At 61.9% G+C, this 16,897-nt stretch overlaps 1 protein-coding gene and 1 long non-coding RNA gene across 5 annotated transcripts in view; both read left to right on the top strand.

The window, feature by feature from the left end:
* The first annotated feature begins 624 nt into the window (after positions 1–624).
* Positions 625–16,897, top strand: part of ZNF638 (zinc finger protein 638) — a 54,616-nt gene continuing 38,343 nt past the window's right edge. For 2 of the 3 annotated variants that reach the window (XM_080590624.1, XM_080590623.1), the window contains exons 1-2: positions 5,780–6,827; positions 14,438–16,055. In XM_080590624.1, the coding sequence (XP_080446750.1) occupies positions 6,463–6,827; positions 14,438–16,055 (1,983 nt within the window). In that variant the 5' untranslated portion in view covers positions 5,780–6,462. Of the gene's footprint in view, positions 792–5,779; positions 6,828–14,437; positions 16,056–16,897 lie in introns of those variants that run through there. The other variant, XM_080590625.1, reaches the window with a different exon arrangement.
* Positions 9,910–14,431, top strand: LOC308194556. 2 transcript variants are annotated; one of them, XR_013950661.1, is made up of 4 exons: positions 9,910–12,614; positions 12,758–12,914; positions 13,051–13,106; positions 13,241–14,431. It is a non-coding gene; the product is annotated as an uncharacterized lncRNA (long non-coding RNA). The 2 variants fall into 2 exon arrangements; XR_013950662.1 differs by having other exon boundaries at positions 13,051–14,431.

Raw genomic sequence — 16,897 nt, 5'->3', positions numbered from 1 at the left:
CGCTCGATGCGATTGGTCAGCGGGGCTCCGAGGGGGCGGGGCGGCGGGGGGACTCCTGCTCGCCGCGCCAGCCGCCCCGCCTCCCGCCTGTGCCGCCGCGCGATTGGGCGCGCGGATTCGCGTCCTGGCCTATGGGGAGGAGAGGCGGCGAAGCGCTGCAGCTGATTGGCCGAGCGCGCGGCGCCCGATTGGCTGCCCGCACGCGCGCGCCCCACGTGGGGCTCCGGGAGGACGGCGGGGCGTGACCGAGGGCGATGTAAATAACGCCCCGCCGCCCTGATTGGCGGGGGGGCGGCGCCCAATGGCAGGAGCCGTTACAAAATAACCGCGGGGCGGATCTGTTAGCGAGCCGCCGGTTGGCGGGCAGCGGGTAAACACGGCGGGGCGGGGCGGGGCGGGGGCTGCCGGTGGCGGCGGCTGTCACGTGGCGGGCGCGTGGCACCGGGGCTGCCCCCCCCGCCCTCCCCGGGGGTCACCCCCCTCGGGGGGGGGCGGGGCCGGGTCCCCCGGCCCCGCCCCCCCCCGAGGGGGTGACCCCCGTGGGGGGGGGGCAGCCCCTTCCCCGGTACCCCTCCGGTACCCTCCCGGTAACCCCCCCCCGGTGCCCCCCCCCCGTCCCCAAGGCGGAGCCAAGCCCCTCTCGGCGGCGCTGCCGCCCGCGGGCCCCCGTTGCTCCCCTCCGAGATGCCGGCGGCGGGCGGCGGAGGCTCCGCGTCCCGGCAGCGGGGGCCCGGGACCCCCCCGGTTCCCCTCCCGGTTCCCCTCCCGGTGCCCCTCGACCCGTTCCGGCGGTGAGTGGGAGGGGACCGGAACGACCCCGGAGCTGGGGGGGGGGGGGGGGGGGGGGGGGGGGGGGGGAGGCCCAAATTCCATCCCCGCTGCACGTCCCTGGGGGGTCCCGGGGGTTTACCGGGGGGTCCTGGTGGTATACCGGGGGGCACCGGGGGATGGGGATTACCGGGGGGGGGGGATCCCCGTAGGAAAGGGTTCGCCCCGTGGGGGTTCACAGCACCGGCTCCGGACCCCCCAGCCCCGTGCTGTGCCTGCCCCCGGTATCGGCCCCCGGTGCCCCGTGGTATCCCGGGGGGGGCGGCACCGGGGGATGGGGTTTACTGGGGGGTGGGGGGGACCCCCGTGGGGATGGAGTCACCCCCCCGGGGGGCTCACAGCACCGGACCCCTTGCCCCGTGCTGTGCCTGCCCCCGGTATCATCCCCCGGTATCATCCCCTGGTACCCGGTAGGGGTCCGGGGGGGGGGCGAGGTGCCAGCCCCCCCTCTGCTGCCCCCCCCCCGAGGTGTCACCAGGGGCACCGGGGGCAGTCCCGGGGTGCCCGAGGGCTCCTTCTATGGCCGGGCGGCTGCTGCGGGCCGGTAAAAATAACCGCGGGGCCCCAACCGGGGCGGCACCGGGGCGCTGACACCGGGGGGTCCGTGGGTACCGGGTGTCCCCCCCCCCCTCCCCGCCGTGTCCCACCGGTGGGGCTTTGCTGCCGCGGCATCCCCCCGCCCCCCCCCGGCTCCCCATTTCTCCCCGCAGCCCCGTGGGTGCCGGTGTGAGCCTGGGGGACCGGAGGGGCCCGTCCCCACGCCGCGGGGTTACCGGCAGCCCCCCAAGGTCAGCGAAGGCCGGCGGGGGCCTGGCCGAGGCCCGGGAATGTCACCAATGCGCCGGGGACACGGGGACACGGGGACGGCTCGTCCCGGCCCCAGCTGCAGCCGCAGGAATTTTAAATACGGCCCCCGGGGACGCCACGGGGACACCGGGGGCCCCGTCCCGCGGGGGTGGCAGCCGGCAGCCCCCCGCGCCCCGTGCCCTGCCCGCCGCCTCCTCCCGGTTCCTGCTTGGGGCCGCTGCCCCGGCTTCGGGCACGCCTCGCTCCTCTCCTCTCCCCGTCCCGCTGGCGTTTTGGGGTGGGTTTGCGCCGCTTTGGGGTCCGCCTGGGCCCCCGTTTCGGGTTGGGACCTCACCACGCTGAGCGCTGGCTGCGGAGCAGGCCCCGAGCTGTCGGCCCTTCCAAAACGTCCCTTTTAGTCCCCAGACGTTCCCCTGCGCCACTCCTGACTGCACCGAGCAGGATCAGGCCCTCAGCCCTGGCCGCTCTGCTCCCGGGGGGGCACCGGGGCTGTGGGGCACGCGGGGAGGGGGGCGCGGCGGCCATTTGGGATCGCCGGGAGGAAATTGGGGCGTCCCTTGGAGCTGCTGGGCGGGCGATAATCCCGGCGCCCGGCTCCGCAGCAGCGTGGCCGTCGTCCAAGCCCTTTTGGGACGCGCGCGAGCCGCTCTCCCCTGGGGCTGGAGCGGTGCCAGAGGTGGCACTCGGGGGGCAGGACGTGGCACCCGAGCTGCTGGCGGCGTGTGGCTGGGCGGGTAGCGCCGGCACCAGTGCTCCCAGTGCTCCCAGCGCTCCCAGCACCCGCCTGCTGGCACCAGCCGCCGGCCTCGCGCCCCTCCGCGGGCCACGCCGCTGAGTTCATGCCGATGGATTGGTGCCGGGGGCAGCAGGTGCCGGGGCCGTCCCGCGTCTCCTGTTGCAGCCACGGCCGTGCCCTGGGGTGCAGCAGGGGGCACAGAGCCCGGGGCTGGCCCCGTGGCGCTCGGGGCAGGAGCTCGGCCGCTCTGCGTGGGGAGGACGGGGCGAGGACGGGTGCTGCGTGTGGCAAAACCCAGCCGCAGCCCTGGGAAAACCCCTGGGGGGCTGGGGGCGGGCGGTTCGCTCCTCTCCTGGGGCAGCCGCCCCGCTTCCCGCTGTGACGGTGGAAGCGAGGTGAGCTCCCGGCGCTGGATTGATGCCCTGGCAGCATCAGCAAACCCCCCTCTGCCTGCTGCTGCTGCCGGCGGCGCTGCTCGCACCCGAACCAGGCTTTCATCTCCTCGCAACCCCAGCTATCTCAGTTTGTTCCCATTGCCCTGTTTGCGCGCGTGGCTTCGCCTGTGCAGGCTGCGGGGCTGCTCCTGGGTGCCCTTTCTCCGGGCATTGCTGCCTGAGGCCACAGGAAGGGCTCAGGATCCCTTGGCAGCCGTGCCGCCACCGGCACGTCGCAGTGACCAAAACGCAGTGCGGCACGTCTCTGGCGAGAGGTTTTGAGGCTCAGTACCCGAAGTGAGCAGAGCATCTCCAGCAGGAGCCGGGGGGCAGGTGCGGCAGGAGCAGATCGAAGCGGATCCACCTCGGTCCCACGGATGATCCGTCCCCGAGAGGCTGCGAGGCGCTGGCTCGGCCGTGCAGGATCCGTCCCGTCTGCAGCGCTCCCAGCTCAGAGGCACCATCTGCTGGGAAACCTCCCAGCCCGGAGCCACAGCTGCTGCGGGGCGCAGGAGCCAGCCGAGACCGGAGGAAGCGCATCTCCCCCAAAACAGGCTGGTTTTGCCCCAGAGATCGGGCCAGGAAAGCACCACCCCGCTGCTGGGGCCAGGAGCAGCAGCAGCACCCGTACAGACCCGGGCTCCCAGCCCCGTGGAGCTCCCCTCCCCAGGCTCGCTCCTGCCAGTTTTCAGGAGGAGCGCTCCCGCGAGCTCCTTTTGCAGCCTTTTGGGTGGTTTTCAGCGGCGGGGGGAGTGCGGGGACCCGAGGAGGCTGCGGTGGGGTCTGCGGGTCCCCTCGATGTGGTCTCCCCCATCCGCTGGGGATTTTGTCACCCCGGTGTGCGTGGCACCCGCTCCTGCCAGCCTCCTTTTTGCTGCGGGTGCACCGCGGGTGCTCCCGGCGATGCAGGTGGTGGCCAGAGCTCCGTGAGCCCCAGCACCACCGTGCCCGGGCTGTGGTTATCCCACCCCGCTGCCCCCAGCCCTGGCTCTCAGCCCTTTCCCGCACGGTGTGATGACAAACGGCCCACCCGCGGGCACACCGCTTGCCTCAGAGGGATCGGACCTTGAGGGGAAGCCCCCGAATTCCTGCCCCCCCCCTGCACAGCCCCTGCAGGACAGCCAGAAGCAAAACCAATCGCTCCCGGTCCTGTCCCACGCTGCTGGTGTCAGCCCAGCGGCTGGGAAACACGGACACGGGGCCAGGCTTCGCCGCGTGGCGGTGACGGGGGAGCAGCTGGGAGCCGGAGGATTTTGTCCCCCTGCCAGATCCCGGCCTGACAGCAGGAGTGATGAAGGCAGCTTGGGGTTACGTGGAAGGGAGGGAGATTCCTCGTCGTGCTCGCACACGCACACCCCTTGTCTGTGCTTTCAGTGTTCAGGATGAGCGTTTATATGCTCGTCACCCGTGTCACCTCGCGGTTGAAGCGATCAAACCCACTTCCAAGGGTGAGGCCTGGGAAAACGTCCACGCTGCCCTGAACTTGAGGTTATTCAGTGTTATACGCACCTCCCTGTTTGCAGGGGCAGCGTCTGAGACTTAGCTGTGGCCAGGACAGGGTCAGACTTGTCTGAAACTCCCACAGAGCCGTAAGACTTGTGTCCCTTTGCCTCCTGCGCTTTGCATCTCACGAATTTCGCAGCAAGCAGAGCCCTGCGGGTGGCGGCGCCCCTGGCAGGAGCGGAGCTGCTGGGGACGCGGCCGGAGCTGGTGTCAGCACGGCAGGGGATGGCAGACAGGTTCGGGTTGTGTAAGCAGCCTACGTGTTTACATTCCCAAAGGTCCCGGTGCTTATTTAATGTTACCCTCTTAATGATGCCTTTTAAGACCACGCTTCTGTAATTGCCACTGGATGTTGAGCAGAGGCTGTGGCTGTCAGCCAGGCCCAGCGTGCCTGGTGGCTGGCTGTGCACCCGCAGGGACGGGGCACCCCTCTGCAGACTGCTCCCCACGCTCACCCCACACAACCAGGCACAGAAATCATCCTTTTCTGCGTGTTTTCCTCTCATCACACCCCCTCTTGGTGCTTAATCCGCGCCTCCTCTCGCCCTGTTCCTCCCTGCAAAATCTCTTGGCCTCTCTCCGAGGAAGATCCCCTCAGCTAGGAAGGCTTTCAGGTGATGGAGGCGAAAAGAATTTGGCTCTCAGAGCCCTGCCTCCTTTGTGCTCGGAGCTCAGCGTGTTGTGACTCAAATTCAGTTTCTTATTTTTGGCTGTAATGTTTTACAGCTGTCACGGCAGCACCATCCACAGGAGCAGCACAGCAGTGCTGTGCAGGCTGAGCGTTCATCTCGTCTTTTGTTTATAAAGCATTTGACCCAAGCGGTTCTTTCCCAGCAAGATGTTTCAGCCTCCCAGCAGGTTCTGGGCAGAGTCTGCCTCTGGGAGGCTCCTAAAACCACAGACAACTCTGGCAGAGCCCAGTGGTCTCGCCGTAAAAGCTGAACCTCTCTTCTAGTCGACAACCAGTTTCCCCTCCCAGAGGACTTTCTCAGTGAGGACCATCGTGCTGGCCTGGGAATGGCAGAACAGACGCAGGCACACGTCGAGTAATTTAGCTGCAAATTCGATTCCCAAGCTTAGGAATTACGGCTTCCACCTCCCCCAAATGATGCCGTGTTTTTCCACCGCCTCGCTGTGCTGCGGTGGGAGTAAGGAATGCCTGTGGTCTGTAGAAGGCACGGGCTGCAGGGCTGGATGGCTCCAGGCGCGTTGCAAAAGCCAAGAACATTTGGAAGCCTGACCTTTAAAGGTTTCCAAGCCTGATGTGCTGGAGAGGAGCTGAACAGGTTTGGAGACAAAGACCAGCGAGCCATTTCTGTGTCAGCCCAGCTTTGTCAGGAAGCCCAGCGCCAGTGAATCATTCCCGGTGGCTGCACGCAAGGCTCCTGCGCTGTCCTAAACTCAAGCGACGAGCCGGGTGGGCGGCTGCCGGCTGCCACATTTGAACCGTGCTGACACAGGCTCCGTGTGAGCAGACAGCGTGGTTTTGGGCAGGGCTGGTCCCATGCCTGCTTTGTACCGTGTGTGCTTGTTTGGGTACGGTCACCGTGACGCAGCAGCAGCGTTTCTGGCTGCCCCCGTGGTTAGGTTTGGCATCTGGTGTGGTGTTTTTGGGACGTAACGTGGCAGCTCTCGCAGGCACCCTGCCTCCTCAGAGCTCCCTGCGCCCAGACCTCGCCAGGCTGCCCCCAGCGATGGGCCCTTTTGGGCTGTGCGGTCAGCACCAAAGCTACAGGTTGTGGTTGGTTAATTGGGCTTGGTTAATTGTGTTTGGGTAATCGCGCTTGGCTAATTGTGCTTAGCAAACGTTGCTTGGTTAATTATGTTTGGGGAAGCGAGTGTATTAGAGGCTCCAGCCTGCTCCCAACTACCAGGCATTAACGCTGCTGCTGCAAAAAGGAAGCACACAGCCCAGGGAGCCTGGGTGAGTCAGAGCCTCAGAAGCCTCAGGCTCTGCGCCTGTGTTTATTAGGAAAATAAGGACAGGCACTGACTCCTCATCGCACCCAGGGCACCTCACGAGCGCCTCACAACCGCTTGGCGCCGCCACCGCGCACTAACACGGCGGCCGCCGCGTGCCGCTTAAATAGAGAGGAGCCCTCCCGGCATGCCCTGCGGCACCAACGGCGGGTCCCCCCCAGCCACGCTTGGCACATGCGCACTCCTCCTCAGGCTGCGGGAGCGCGGCCGCACATGCGCACTGCGGACGCCATGCCCTCACCGAGCGGCCGGCCGCTCCGCGGCCTCGTGTGCGCTGTGCGCATGCGTGCCCGAACTAGCGGCCGCGCTCTGCGCCTGCGCAGAGCCGCAACGGGAGCGGGGGGGGGGCAGTGCGCAGGCGCAGTGCGCAGCGCCCGCCGCTTCCCGGCCCGCGGTGCGTCCCCGGTGCGGCCCGGCCCGGTGCGGCCCAGCCCGGCCCGGCCTGGTTCGGCCCGGCCCGGCCCGGGGCGGCGGCGGGAGGAGCGGGGAGCGGCGCGGAGCCGAGCCGAGCGGCGCGGCTGGGTTGCGGCCTGCCGGAGGTAGGCGCTCGGCCCCCGGCCGCCCCCGGGCTGAGGGGAGGCACAAAATGGCGGCGGGGGGGGGGGCGGGGGGAGGACCGGGGCCGGTCAGGGCCTCCTGGGGCCTGCCCGAGGCGCCCCCAGGCGGGCGGCAGGGCCCCGGCGTTCGTCTGCCTGCGGCCGGGGTCCCGGCACGGCGGCTCCGTTGCGTTACCGGGCTCGGTGGTGCAGCCCGGGTTTATTTACCTCACGGGTGTTACCGGGGGAAGGGCTCTGGGCGGTGCGCTGCTGCCCTTCGCCTGCTCCCGCCCCGGTGGGGTGGGTTTCGGTGGGAGTTCAGGCCGCGAGCTGAGCCCCTATGGGCAGCGCTCTTAAAATAAACCAAGGAGAAGCTGGCGTTGGGTTTGGGGACAGGGGCTGTGGTGTAACAAGCGGCCCCTGAATGAGGGAACGCGCCCGCTGGGTAACAAAAGAGGTCGGTTTTCGGTGCCAGGTCCCTGGGGAGCCCAGACCGCAAGGTTCACTCATGTCTTCTGGCACCGCACGCCGAGGTGCTGGGAGCCAGCTTCACCGGCCCTCCTCTTGTGAGTGATTTATCGGCTTTGAAGGAGATAAGGGTTGCTTGGAACTGGTAAAAAGAGATGAAAAAACAACTAAATTCTTTCCATTTCAGGCACCAGTGTAATCTCTTATGTAGGAAGCTCCAGATGTTTGGAGATCTGACTGTTTTTGAAGCTTAGACACGTCCCACTTCAGTGTGTGTGCCCAGTTCCAATAGAACGTGCACCCAGTTACAACTTTAATACAGCAGTGTAATACTGTTCAATTTTTAATTTATTTTTCTCCAGGGTCATTTAAAAAACTATCTAAACGAGTCATTAAAATCTATTGTGTTTTAAACCAATGTGGGCGACTGTTGTTTTCTTTTGTAGCCCATTCCTGACAGTGAAACACGGGGCCAGCTTTGGGCTGTGTTCTCCCCCCATATGGGATCGGTCGTTGGGCGTTTTGGATGTGAGGTCTCGGAGGTTGTGAGCTCTTGAAGAGGGTGGATATAGGAGTGAGGTAATTATTTTCCCTATTGAAAAGGCGCTCCTCAAGGGCAACGAGCATCTTTGATTGCTTTTTTGTCCAGTTTTAAAAGAAAAATCTGCCAGAACTAACGGAACAATTGTGCAGTTTTGAAGGGCGGAGGACATAAGGGACAGACTGATGTCTCTCCTTTTCCAACTCGTACAACAAGTGATACAACCGAGCAGTGGTGTTTGTCCAGGGGTGGGGTTCCAAGTGGCTGCAAACCCTGCTGCTCCCTGCTGCACGGCTGGATTGCTCTTCCTTCTTCTTTTTCCCCAAATATCTTACCGTTTGTGTTGGGGCTGAGTTCAGTGGCCCTAACGTACCCACGCTAACGTGCACAGAAGAGCTCCGCGTTCTGGTATGAGCCGGGGAGAACACCGGAACGTTTTCCCAGTGTTTCAGATTTAAAGGCAAATAAAATATCTCATTTCTTCGCCATCAAGTTAATTATTTTGTGTGGAGAGGTTTTTAAAAAGAAGGTCTAGGCAGAAGTGTTCCTGTTTGCTCTGTGTCTAGGGGACTCCCCGTCAGGTGTGCAGAGCTCCGTGTGCCTCAGGGCTGGTGCACGTGTGTCGATGTCTGTGCAGAGAAAACAGCGTGCAGGGGTTGTGGTGCTCGGAAATTTGATGTAGAAAGTAAAAAAACTCCCAAAGGCCGGTACTTTGCTGCTGCCAATATTCAATAAAGGTGCTGGAATGACCTTTTTTTGGCTTCTTTTAAGAGTTACTTGGCGAAAACCTTGCGCAGATTTATTTATTTAATTTTTTGTCTGTGTTTGGTGCACTGAACCTGAGGAAGGCTGGGACGGAACCTTTTGGGCAGGTTTCAGCGAGCGGTGCTGTGCGTGGCGCTGCGTCCGGCCGGGCTGCAGCTCCTCCTGGGCTGTTTTTTGGCTTCCCGTGGCCGTTGTTCGGAGCCTGGCTGTGTGTGAACCTGCCTGCGGGAGCTGACCGGGAAACGCCTTGGCTTCGCTGGTGCTTTTTTCCCCCTCTTTCCTTCACCTCCTAGACTGCTTTTCCCTTCTGCCCCCTGTGGCCAGGGCCCACACAGCGCAGTCCTGGTGGTCCCCAGCCTTCTTCCAGCTGCCCCTCGGCTTTTTGAACGTCCAGGTGTGGCTGAAGGGTTCGCCCCGGGGCTGAGCCTGCTTGGCATCTTGTTCCTGATGGCGCCGGCAGCGCCTCCGCTGCATCCCGCTGAGCCCAGCGGCGCAGGTCCGGCTCCCAGCGGACCCTCCGCCCTCCAGCAGCTGGGGATGCGCAGCAACGTGCCCCGAGGCGGCCGGCTCCTGGGTGGCACGGTGCGCGGGAGGGCTTGGACAGGAGCCCGGGGAGGTTTTCACCTCCTTTGGCCTGGAAGGTGCCGCCAGAAGAGGCGTGGGGTGGGCTGAGGGGGCAGAGCACCCGGCGGGGGGTGCCTTGTGCCTGCCGGAAAGAGGGCACAGCTCCCGACGGGACGCTGACGGCGTCGTGTGGGGCAACAGAGCGGAGGGGGTGTTTGAGGAGGGAAAGGAATAACCCGGACCCTCTGGGAGGCTGCTGTCGGCGTGAGACTGCGAGAGCAGGGGGCCTGCACGAGGGCTCTGGCTCTGGAGGCTGCAGGGGAAGGGTGGGTGGGTGTCATCCGTCCCTGCGGGTCTGCCGCGGCCTCGCCAGGTGAAAAGGAAGGAACAGCAGCTTTCCTCGCCTTGTCGGTGTCTGGGGAGCTCGTGTCCCGGGACGCGACCGGCTCGTGAGCCCTCTCCGTTCCGTAAGCCCCCAGGGAGCTGGTTCAGGTGGGCTCGCAGCTCGTGGCCCAGCAGGAGGTGTGTCGTGCCCTCGGCCAGGGCGGGCGGCGCAGCCTCCCGGGGGCGTTTTATCAGCGAGCTGTGTTAGTGAGCGCTGTGGGGCCTGGCTGGGGCAGCACTCGGGGTGCTCGCAGTCGCACGGGGCTGCGCGAGGGTCAGGGGGAAGCGCTTGGCGGCCTCAGGGCTCTCCTCCCAGCTGGGGGTGGCTGGGAGGCTGGGAGGGGACGGCCGGCACAGCCAACGCGGCGGCCCGAGGGCTGCAACTACCGCGGGACAGCTCGGCCATAAAACCGGGGCAGAGGGGCACGGAGCGGGGGCTGGTTGGCGGCTGCCGAGGTCGGGTGCGCTGGAGCCCGGCTGAGCGGCCGCCTTCCCGCGGCAGGAGGTGGGTGAGCGCCGCTGCTCTGCTTGTGTTTGTTTTCCTCTCTTACCGCTACTGCTGCCCTGTGGCTTGCTCCTTGTGTGCTCCAGGCGTCCTCCTCCCGTTCAGGGTCGCTGCCGCAGCTGGCCGTGGGGCACACCCTGGGGGCACTCGTTTCAATCCCGTGTGCTCTGAGTGACCGGGGCTGCGTGGCGCTGGCCCCGTGGGCAGCGGGGAGCTGTGCCCTGGTGCCGGATTCACCCTGGGGGCCAGGACAGACGCGGTGAGTGCAGGAGGGGGGGCACCAAGCTGTGGCTTGTGCGGGAGGAGCGAGAACACCGCAGTTAACCGGAGCTGGGGCAGGCTGCCGGCGGGCTCGCTTCCCAGCGCTGCCGAAGAGGAAAACACAGAGGCAGGAGCGGATCTCAGGTTAGCGCCTCAGGTTTCCGCAGCCTGTTCCTGAATGTGTTTGGGAGGACGTGTGTTAGGGCAGAGGTTGGACTCGGTGACCTCGGAGGTCTCTTCCGACCCAGGCGGTTCTGGGCTTCTGTTCCGTGTGCTCCTCGGTAGGTGTGTGGTGGTGCCGCCTGGGTGCGGCGGGCAGCGTGGCGCAGAGCCGCGTTCCTCTCGGGGGGCAGCGGCTGTTTCGGTACGGGTGTGTAGCTCTGGAGCAAAGCAAGCACCAAAAGCCGAGTTTGATCTCCAGGCCGTTACCGTGCCCGCGGTTGGTTCGGCATTTCTAGGGCAGCAGACTGACTTGGGCCAAACCTGAATTCCTCCCGTTTGGGGTTTGTTTGATCCAATGCAGCCGGACCAGCAGAGGCGGAGGGCTCCAGTTCCGACGCAGTTCGGGTGGCGCTCCGCGTGCTGCTGGGTGCGCTTGCACGGACATCGGGGCGTTGCTTTCATTTATTTTCCCTCCGGTGCTGGCTCCCCGCTACCCCGTGTACCCGTGTGTTCACCCGGGTGCATGCCGCTCCAGCCGTGCGGGACGCCGTGCTCGGCACCACCTGCCCATGGGAGGTGGCGAGCGAGTGGCCGCCTTTGCTCTGCCCCCCTTCACCTCTCGTGTCTATCTCAAGCCCTCATCTCTCGCTTCTGCCCTTCCTCTTGCGCCGGGGAGTGAGCGCGTGGGCGCTCGGCTGCTTGCCGGGGTCAGCCCCCCGTGCGCTTCCAGCGCCCCGCTGCTGGGGCAGGCGTGCGGCCCTCTGGTGCTCTGTAGCTAGCGCGTATCCAGGAAATTCGGTGCTGTTGACAGAGACAAAGCAGCAGAAAGTTGTCCTTGCAGTGGCTGTGCTAGACTGAATCTCCTGACAAAGCCTCTCCTGTGGCTAGAGAGAAGAGCAGCCGCCACGATCTTCGTGAGGTCCCACTGCCAAACCTGCAGCTTCAGCCTCGTGCTGTCTGGGACCGAGTTTTGTGTTGCACGGCTGGCCTGGAGATGTTGCTGCTGTCCACAGCTGACCACTGAAATGGCTTCAAGACGTACGCACCTTTTTTTTTCCCCCACCTTTGACACTAAGAGCTTGACCGTGGCAGTGCTGAGGGATTGCAGTGGTGCTGCATTTCCCTTTTTCTTCCTGGCAGCGCTGCTGGTACGTGCTCCGGCTGGTGCGCCCTGCGCCCTGGCAGTGCAATTTTCTGCCTCTCGTTATCGGCTTGACTCCAGGTTGGTTTAGTAAATTGTCGCCTTCGTTAAGATCCCTGCCTGGTTCGCTTCGCTTGGGCGGCTTTAGCCACGCACGGAGAGTCTGTGAGCAGGCTGGAGAGCTAAAAGAGGGAAGTGGTGAGTTATCGCTGAACGTGCGCTGAGGCTGGGGAGATGGAACAAGGCGCTGCTGGGCTCCTGGCTGCTGCCGCCACGGGAAGGGCTCCTCGCCCGGAAGGTCGCTTCTGGTGTGGTTCTGTTTTGGAGGCTAAGGTAGCGGGTCCGGGGTTAGCAAGCCCTGAACGGCGTGCAGGATTTTGCGTGTTGCTTCTGGGGAAAGTCTCATTTTCACCATCTTGCTCAGTTAACACCTCCGGTCTGGTACGCTCAGCAAGGCCACTCTTACGCTTTTAGCATGCGAAACGAAGGGCCCCCAGTCACTTTGGAGTACTATCGCTAAAACAAAGCGGGAAGGGGTTGTTCTCGAGTTGAGCTGTAGAACGCTCGCTGGAAAGCAAACTAAACTCAAGCTGTTTTGCTTTAAAATGTTATATTGCAGTAGTGCTCCACGGGGTGAAGCGAGCCTGCGCCCGTTTCCCCGTTGCGCACAGCCCTGTGCCTTAGGAGTTTTCTGGAGCGGTAACTTTAAAAATTGTCCCAAAGCAGAAGCCGCCTCCTCCTGGCATTTGCTGCCGGACTGACCGTGCGTTATAGCCGTTGGCTTTTCCTACCTGCCGCTTCCCAGATCCTCGTTTGTGGCTCGGTTAATTGCCTGCTGAGGGCCGAGAGGTGTGTGCAGCCACGTCATGCCGCGAGGTAGCGGCGTGGGAGCGTGCCGGGGCTGAAGCCCGCAGCGCCTGGAAGTCGCAGTGACGGGAATTCCGTTCTCGTGAGCTCCTGGACATCTCCCCTGGGAGCTTCCCAACCCACCGAACTCAGGTTCAGTTTGCAAAGCTGCACGTTTATTTTTAAAATGTTCCCTGCCGATGTGTTCGTCCTCGTTCTGGGCGGCTCTGATATTGTTCTCTCCAACTGCTTTCCAAATCAATTTGCTGAGAGGTTGTTTTGTTCTTGCCCTGCAGTGACGAGAGTTCCAGAGGAGAGCAAACTGAAAGGCAGGAGGTGACTTCGGGGTTGTTTGCGTAATGCTCTGTTTTGAAATGGTCTCAAACGGACTTGGCGGGCCCGGCGGCTACCACTGAACTGCGGTGCAGTTTGCTGCGGGAGGGGGAAGATTTGGTAAGGAGCGCGGGATGAGAGGCCCTGGCTCTGGGGTTGCTGTCTGGTGGGGGTGGGCTCCTTCACGTGTTTCGTGGTGGAGAAGGGACATAGCTAATGGTCCTGTAGCTGCTGTTTCTTCTTGGACTGACTTCAGGTTTTCCTTGGTTGAAGTGAAATAGCGGGATGGAGCGTGAAACAGTGAACGTACAGGTAGGGACAGGTCGCAGGAATTCATCCTCAGAACGTGAAACTTGCTGCTCGTGTGTGGCTCACCTCTCCCAGCCTCCAGCTACGTGCGGGTTTTGAGTTGGGCTTCTCACACTCCACACCTGCCGTCCTTGCAGAGAGCAGTCCTGAGAGAGGTGCCTCCGTTCCCTTGGAAAACTGCCGTCAGGAGTCAGCTCAGGGCAGGTTTCGCCTCAAGGCCCGTGGAGGAGGTGGTGTGGGCGACACCAGGGCCTCGACGCGGAGCGCGGGGTTAGGGCTGGCTGCGCCTGCGTGCCCGGCGCTCCTCTGCTTAGTGACAAGCTGCTGCTGGAACTCGAACCGAGCGCGCTGCTGCAAGGCAGCGGGTTAGCCGGGGCTGGGGGGCTGCGCGCTGACAAGGGCTGGAGCGAGGACTTCTTGGGATCGATTCTGCCGTTTGGGGGGCTGCGAACGCAGGCAGAACCGGCAGGTGAGGCACCTGGTGCTGATGAGCGCGTGTCCGGAAGGCAAAGCCCTGCGGTGTGTCAGCTTCTGTTAGACTGGCGTCACTTTGTCCCATGCTCCCTACTTTTGTGCGTGCTTTACTGCTTTACAGGATCGAGTCCTCGGTGCTTGCAGCTGAAATAGAAGGAGGTGGTTCCCACTGCCACTCTGCTGGTTTTATTCTTGAGCACAGCTTCAGTTCTGAAACGACTCTGCACCTTTTTCTTTCGAGTTGTTTCGGTATAAGATCGTGCCTTTAACATCTGCGAAATGGAAATCTTCCAGACACACAGCTCAGACGCTGTCACACCCGCTGAATGCTTGCAGGATATTGTAGTTTGCCCGTGGGGATCGCTGTGGGAGTGTCCCCCTGAACGCTGTTCTGCTGTCTTCGGCTTGATCCCACAATAACCAGACGCCCAAGCTGTAACCGCTTTGAATTCTCCACATAATGATTTCACTTACAAGTCATACTTGGTAAACATTGGGAGAGGGTTTTAAGACTTTGGCTTACTGCTCCTAACGTAGCTCCAAATTTAAATAGATGCAAACTGTGCTCAGCTGCGGTGTCAAGTCTTAGACAATGCTGTTGAAAGAATGTCCTCGCTGGGTGCGTTATCTGTGACATGGCACTCCTTGGGTACAGCTCGTTTGCTTAACGGCTGTCTGTTGGGTAAGACTGTGCAGCAAAAGGTTTTGTGCAACAGGATTTCGCGTTCAGAGAGTACCACTTAAAGTGTCCTTAAAGTGCTGTTGTGTGAGCTCCCTTGCTTTTCTCCCTGGTTATAGAACCCGCTGCGTGAAGCAGGTGAAAAGATGAAACAATCTAATGCTTGTCTTTTAACTTTCAGCTTTGTGTTGTTCTTGGAAAGTTTCGCACCACTTGTGAATTCCTTGAACCTTGGCATTGCGAGCCCACTTCTGTTGGGCCCTCCTCCTTTACAGCTTGCCCAAATTAAGACGCAGTTGGCTCTCCAGCAATTGACCTCAGTTGCTACCGGCCGCTCCGCACCTCCTTATGCTTGGTTCAATCAGGCATTTCTGAAAAGCGCCATGTTTAGCCCTCGAGGAGCGCTGCCTCAGAGGCCGAGAGGACCCAATCCGTCCGGCGCAAAGCCTCCGGGATCCTTTAGGGGAGGAGGCGCAGCGGGTCTGCAGAGAAAGCCTGCGCCGGGGACGCCTCAGGGAGCGGCGCAGAGATTTTCGGGACAGGAAAGCTTCCAGTGGACGGGCTCGCAGAGGATAAACGTTCGGGTGACTCTGCACAGGGCTGATCCAAGGCAGGTAAAGGTGAAGACGAACCTCCACCAGGAGCAAAAGGGAGAGGCGCGCACCAGTCGCTGGGATAGCAACCCCTGCTCGGCTGGGGCCGCCGCGCAGAAGCCGCCCCCCCCGGCCCGGATCCCGGAGCAGAGTACGAACGCCCAGAACCGCTACACGCCCGAGAGCGCGTCCAGTATTCTGGCGAGCTTTGGGCTCTCCAATGAAGACTTGGAGGAACTCAGTCGCTACCCAGACGACCAGCTGACGCCCGAAAACATGCCCCTCATCCTGAGAGAAATACGGATCCGTAAGATGGGTCATTCTTTATCGGGTCTGCATCCTCCGAGCCGAGGAGAAGAAACGATGGGCGCAACGAGCGGTGCAGCGGTCAAGGGTAAAGTGATTGATTATGGGCACGCGAGCAAATACGGTTACACCGAAGATCCCCTCGAAGTGCGTGCTTACAATACCGAAGTACTGAACGAAGACCCCCTCGAATCACGCGTCTATAACCCTGAAGCATCGGGCGGAGAGAACAGGGAAGACTTCCAGCGAGAGCAGAACGTGGTGATGGGCGTCCCGCCACCTGGCGTGACGTGTAACCCGGTGTTCCCGGTTCAGGATTTAATGAAGCCGGCGGGTTTCCAGAACGACTCCTCAAACTCGCGATCGTTTTTTCCAGCCGAGGCTACGGGCAAGGTGTCCGGCTTGTGCGCAGCGCCCGCTGGGCTCCCCGTGGTGAAGCCGGTGTCGCAGCCCGCGGGGCCGCCCGTCATGCCGCCCATGATGCCGCCCCTGATGCCGCCCCTGGCGCAGCCCATGATGCCGCCCGTCATGCCGCCCCTCGTCCAGCCGCCCGTGAGCCAGCACGTGATGCCGCCTCTGGCCCAGCCGCCCTTTTCGGCTGAGCTTCTTGCAGCCGTAAGCCAGCACGAAAGAATTCAGCACGAGTCTGGGACGAGCCAGCCGGCCGCGCAGAGCGGCTCGGCGGCGGGACAGAAGCCCTTCCAGCCGCAGGCCGAGGGGCCCGTGAAGTCTCCTTTTGGCATCGTGAAAGCGTCGTGGCTCCCGGTGTTTCTGCAGTCCGATGCCCAGAAGATAAAAAGACTGCCCACGCCGTCAATGATGAATGACTACTATGCTACGTCTCCGAGAATATTCCCCCATATGTGTTCTCTCTGTAACATAGAATGCACTCATATGAAGGTGAGTGTCTTTCAAAGATTATTGCCTAAGTTGTACTGAGCACCTTACCTGCTGCACTGTTTCATGAACTAGTTTTTTATCGTGCGTTAAATGAATTGTGATGCTGTTCGCCAGTTTAAGTGCTTACGTGCTAATTGCAAACTGCTAGAAACCAGGCTAGTAAATCCTTATAACTTTGCTGCACGGCGTGTTCTCTCTCAAACTGCATTTCAGAATGGCCATGCACATTATTCTTATTTCTTTTAATGTCGAAAATGATTTACGCCTTCTGCGATGGATTTTAAGTGACAGAGCAAACCCTTTACCAGTAGGGTCAAATACATCATCTGGGGGACTAAAAGGCATGCAGGAATTGGGTGCTGGATCTCAGCAGGGTGGCTGAAATGTTCGTGTATGCAGCCCCAGTCCTGCAAAGTCTGCGTTAAAACAAAGCAGCCTATTTATCTGCAAAAATGCAATCTTCCAAATGTGGTCTGTGTGACATTGGCTATTCCAGAGACTGAAGGCCAGCTCTGACGAGTACACAAAATGCTTTCATTCATCCGACCTAGCGTTCGGTTATGAAGCAAGTAACAGTTCCAGCTCCCGACAGAAGGAACTGGGCAATACTGGGAGAGAGAAAATCCCGAAAGCTGTAGATTTTTCGTGAAAGTCCTAAGCTGGATATGTCAAAAATACAGGAGATTGTAATTTAAAATGAAATGGTTTGTTTTTAGTTTAATGTTTAAAGACTAAATAGTCTTCAACAAGCACGGGAAGCCCGTGGGGGACTATTCTCCGCAGTTTGGCAGAATCGCGCAGGACTGCAGGCCCTATTTGTGCTGCGTATTAAAAAAGGGAGC

The sequence above is a fragment of the Anser brachyrhynchus genome, assembly GCF_964034855.1.
Source record: "Anser brachyrhynchus genome assembly, chromosome: 4".
In the NCBI taxonomy this organism is placed as follows: domain Eukaryota; kingdom Metazoa; phylum Chordata; class Aves; order Anseriformes; family Anatidae; genus Anser; species Anser brachyrhynchus.
The sequence above is the reverse complement of the archived record's forward strand: the minus strand, read 5'-3'. Positions and strand labels throughout refer to the sequence as shown.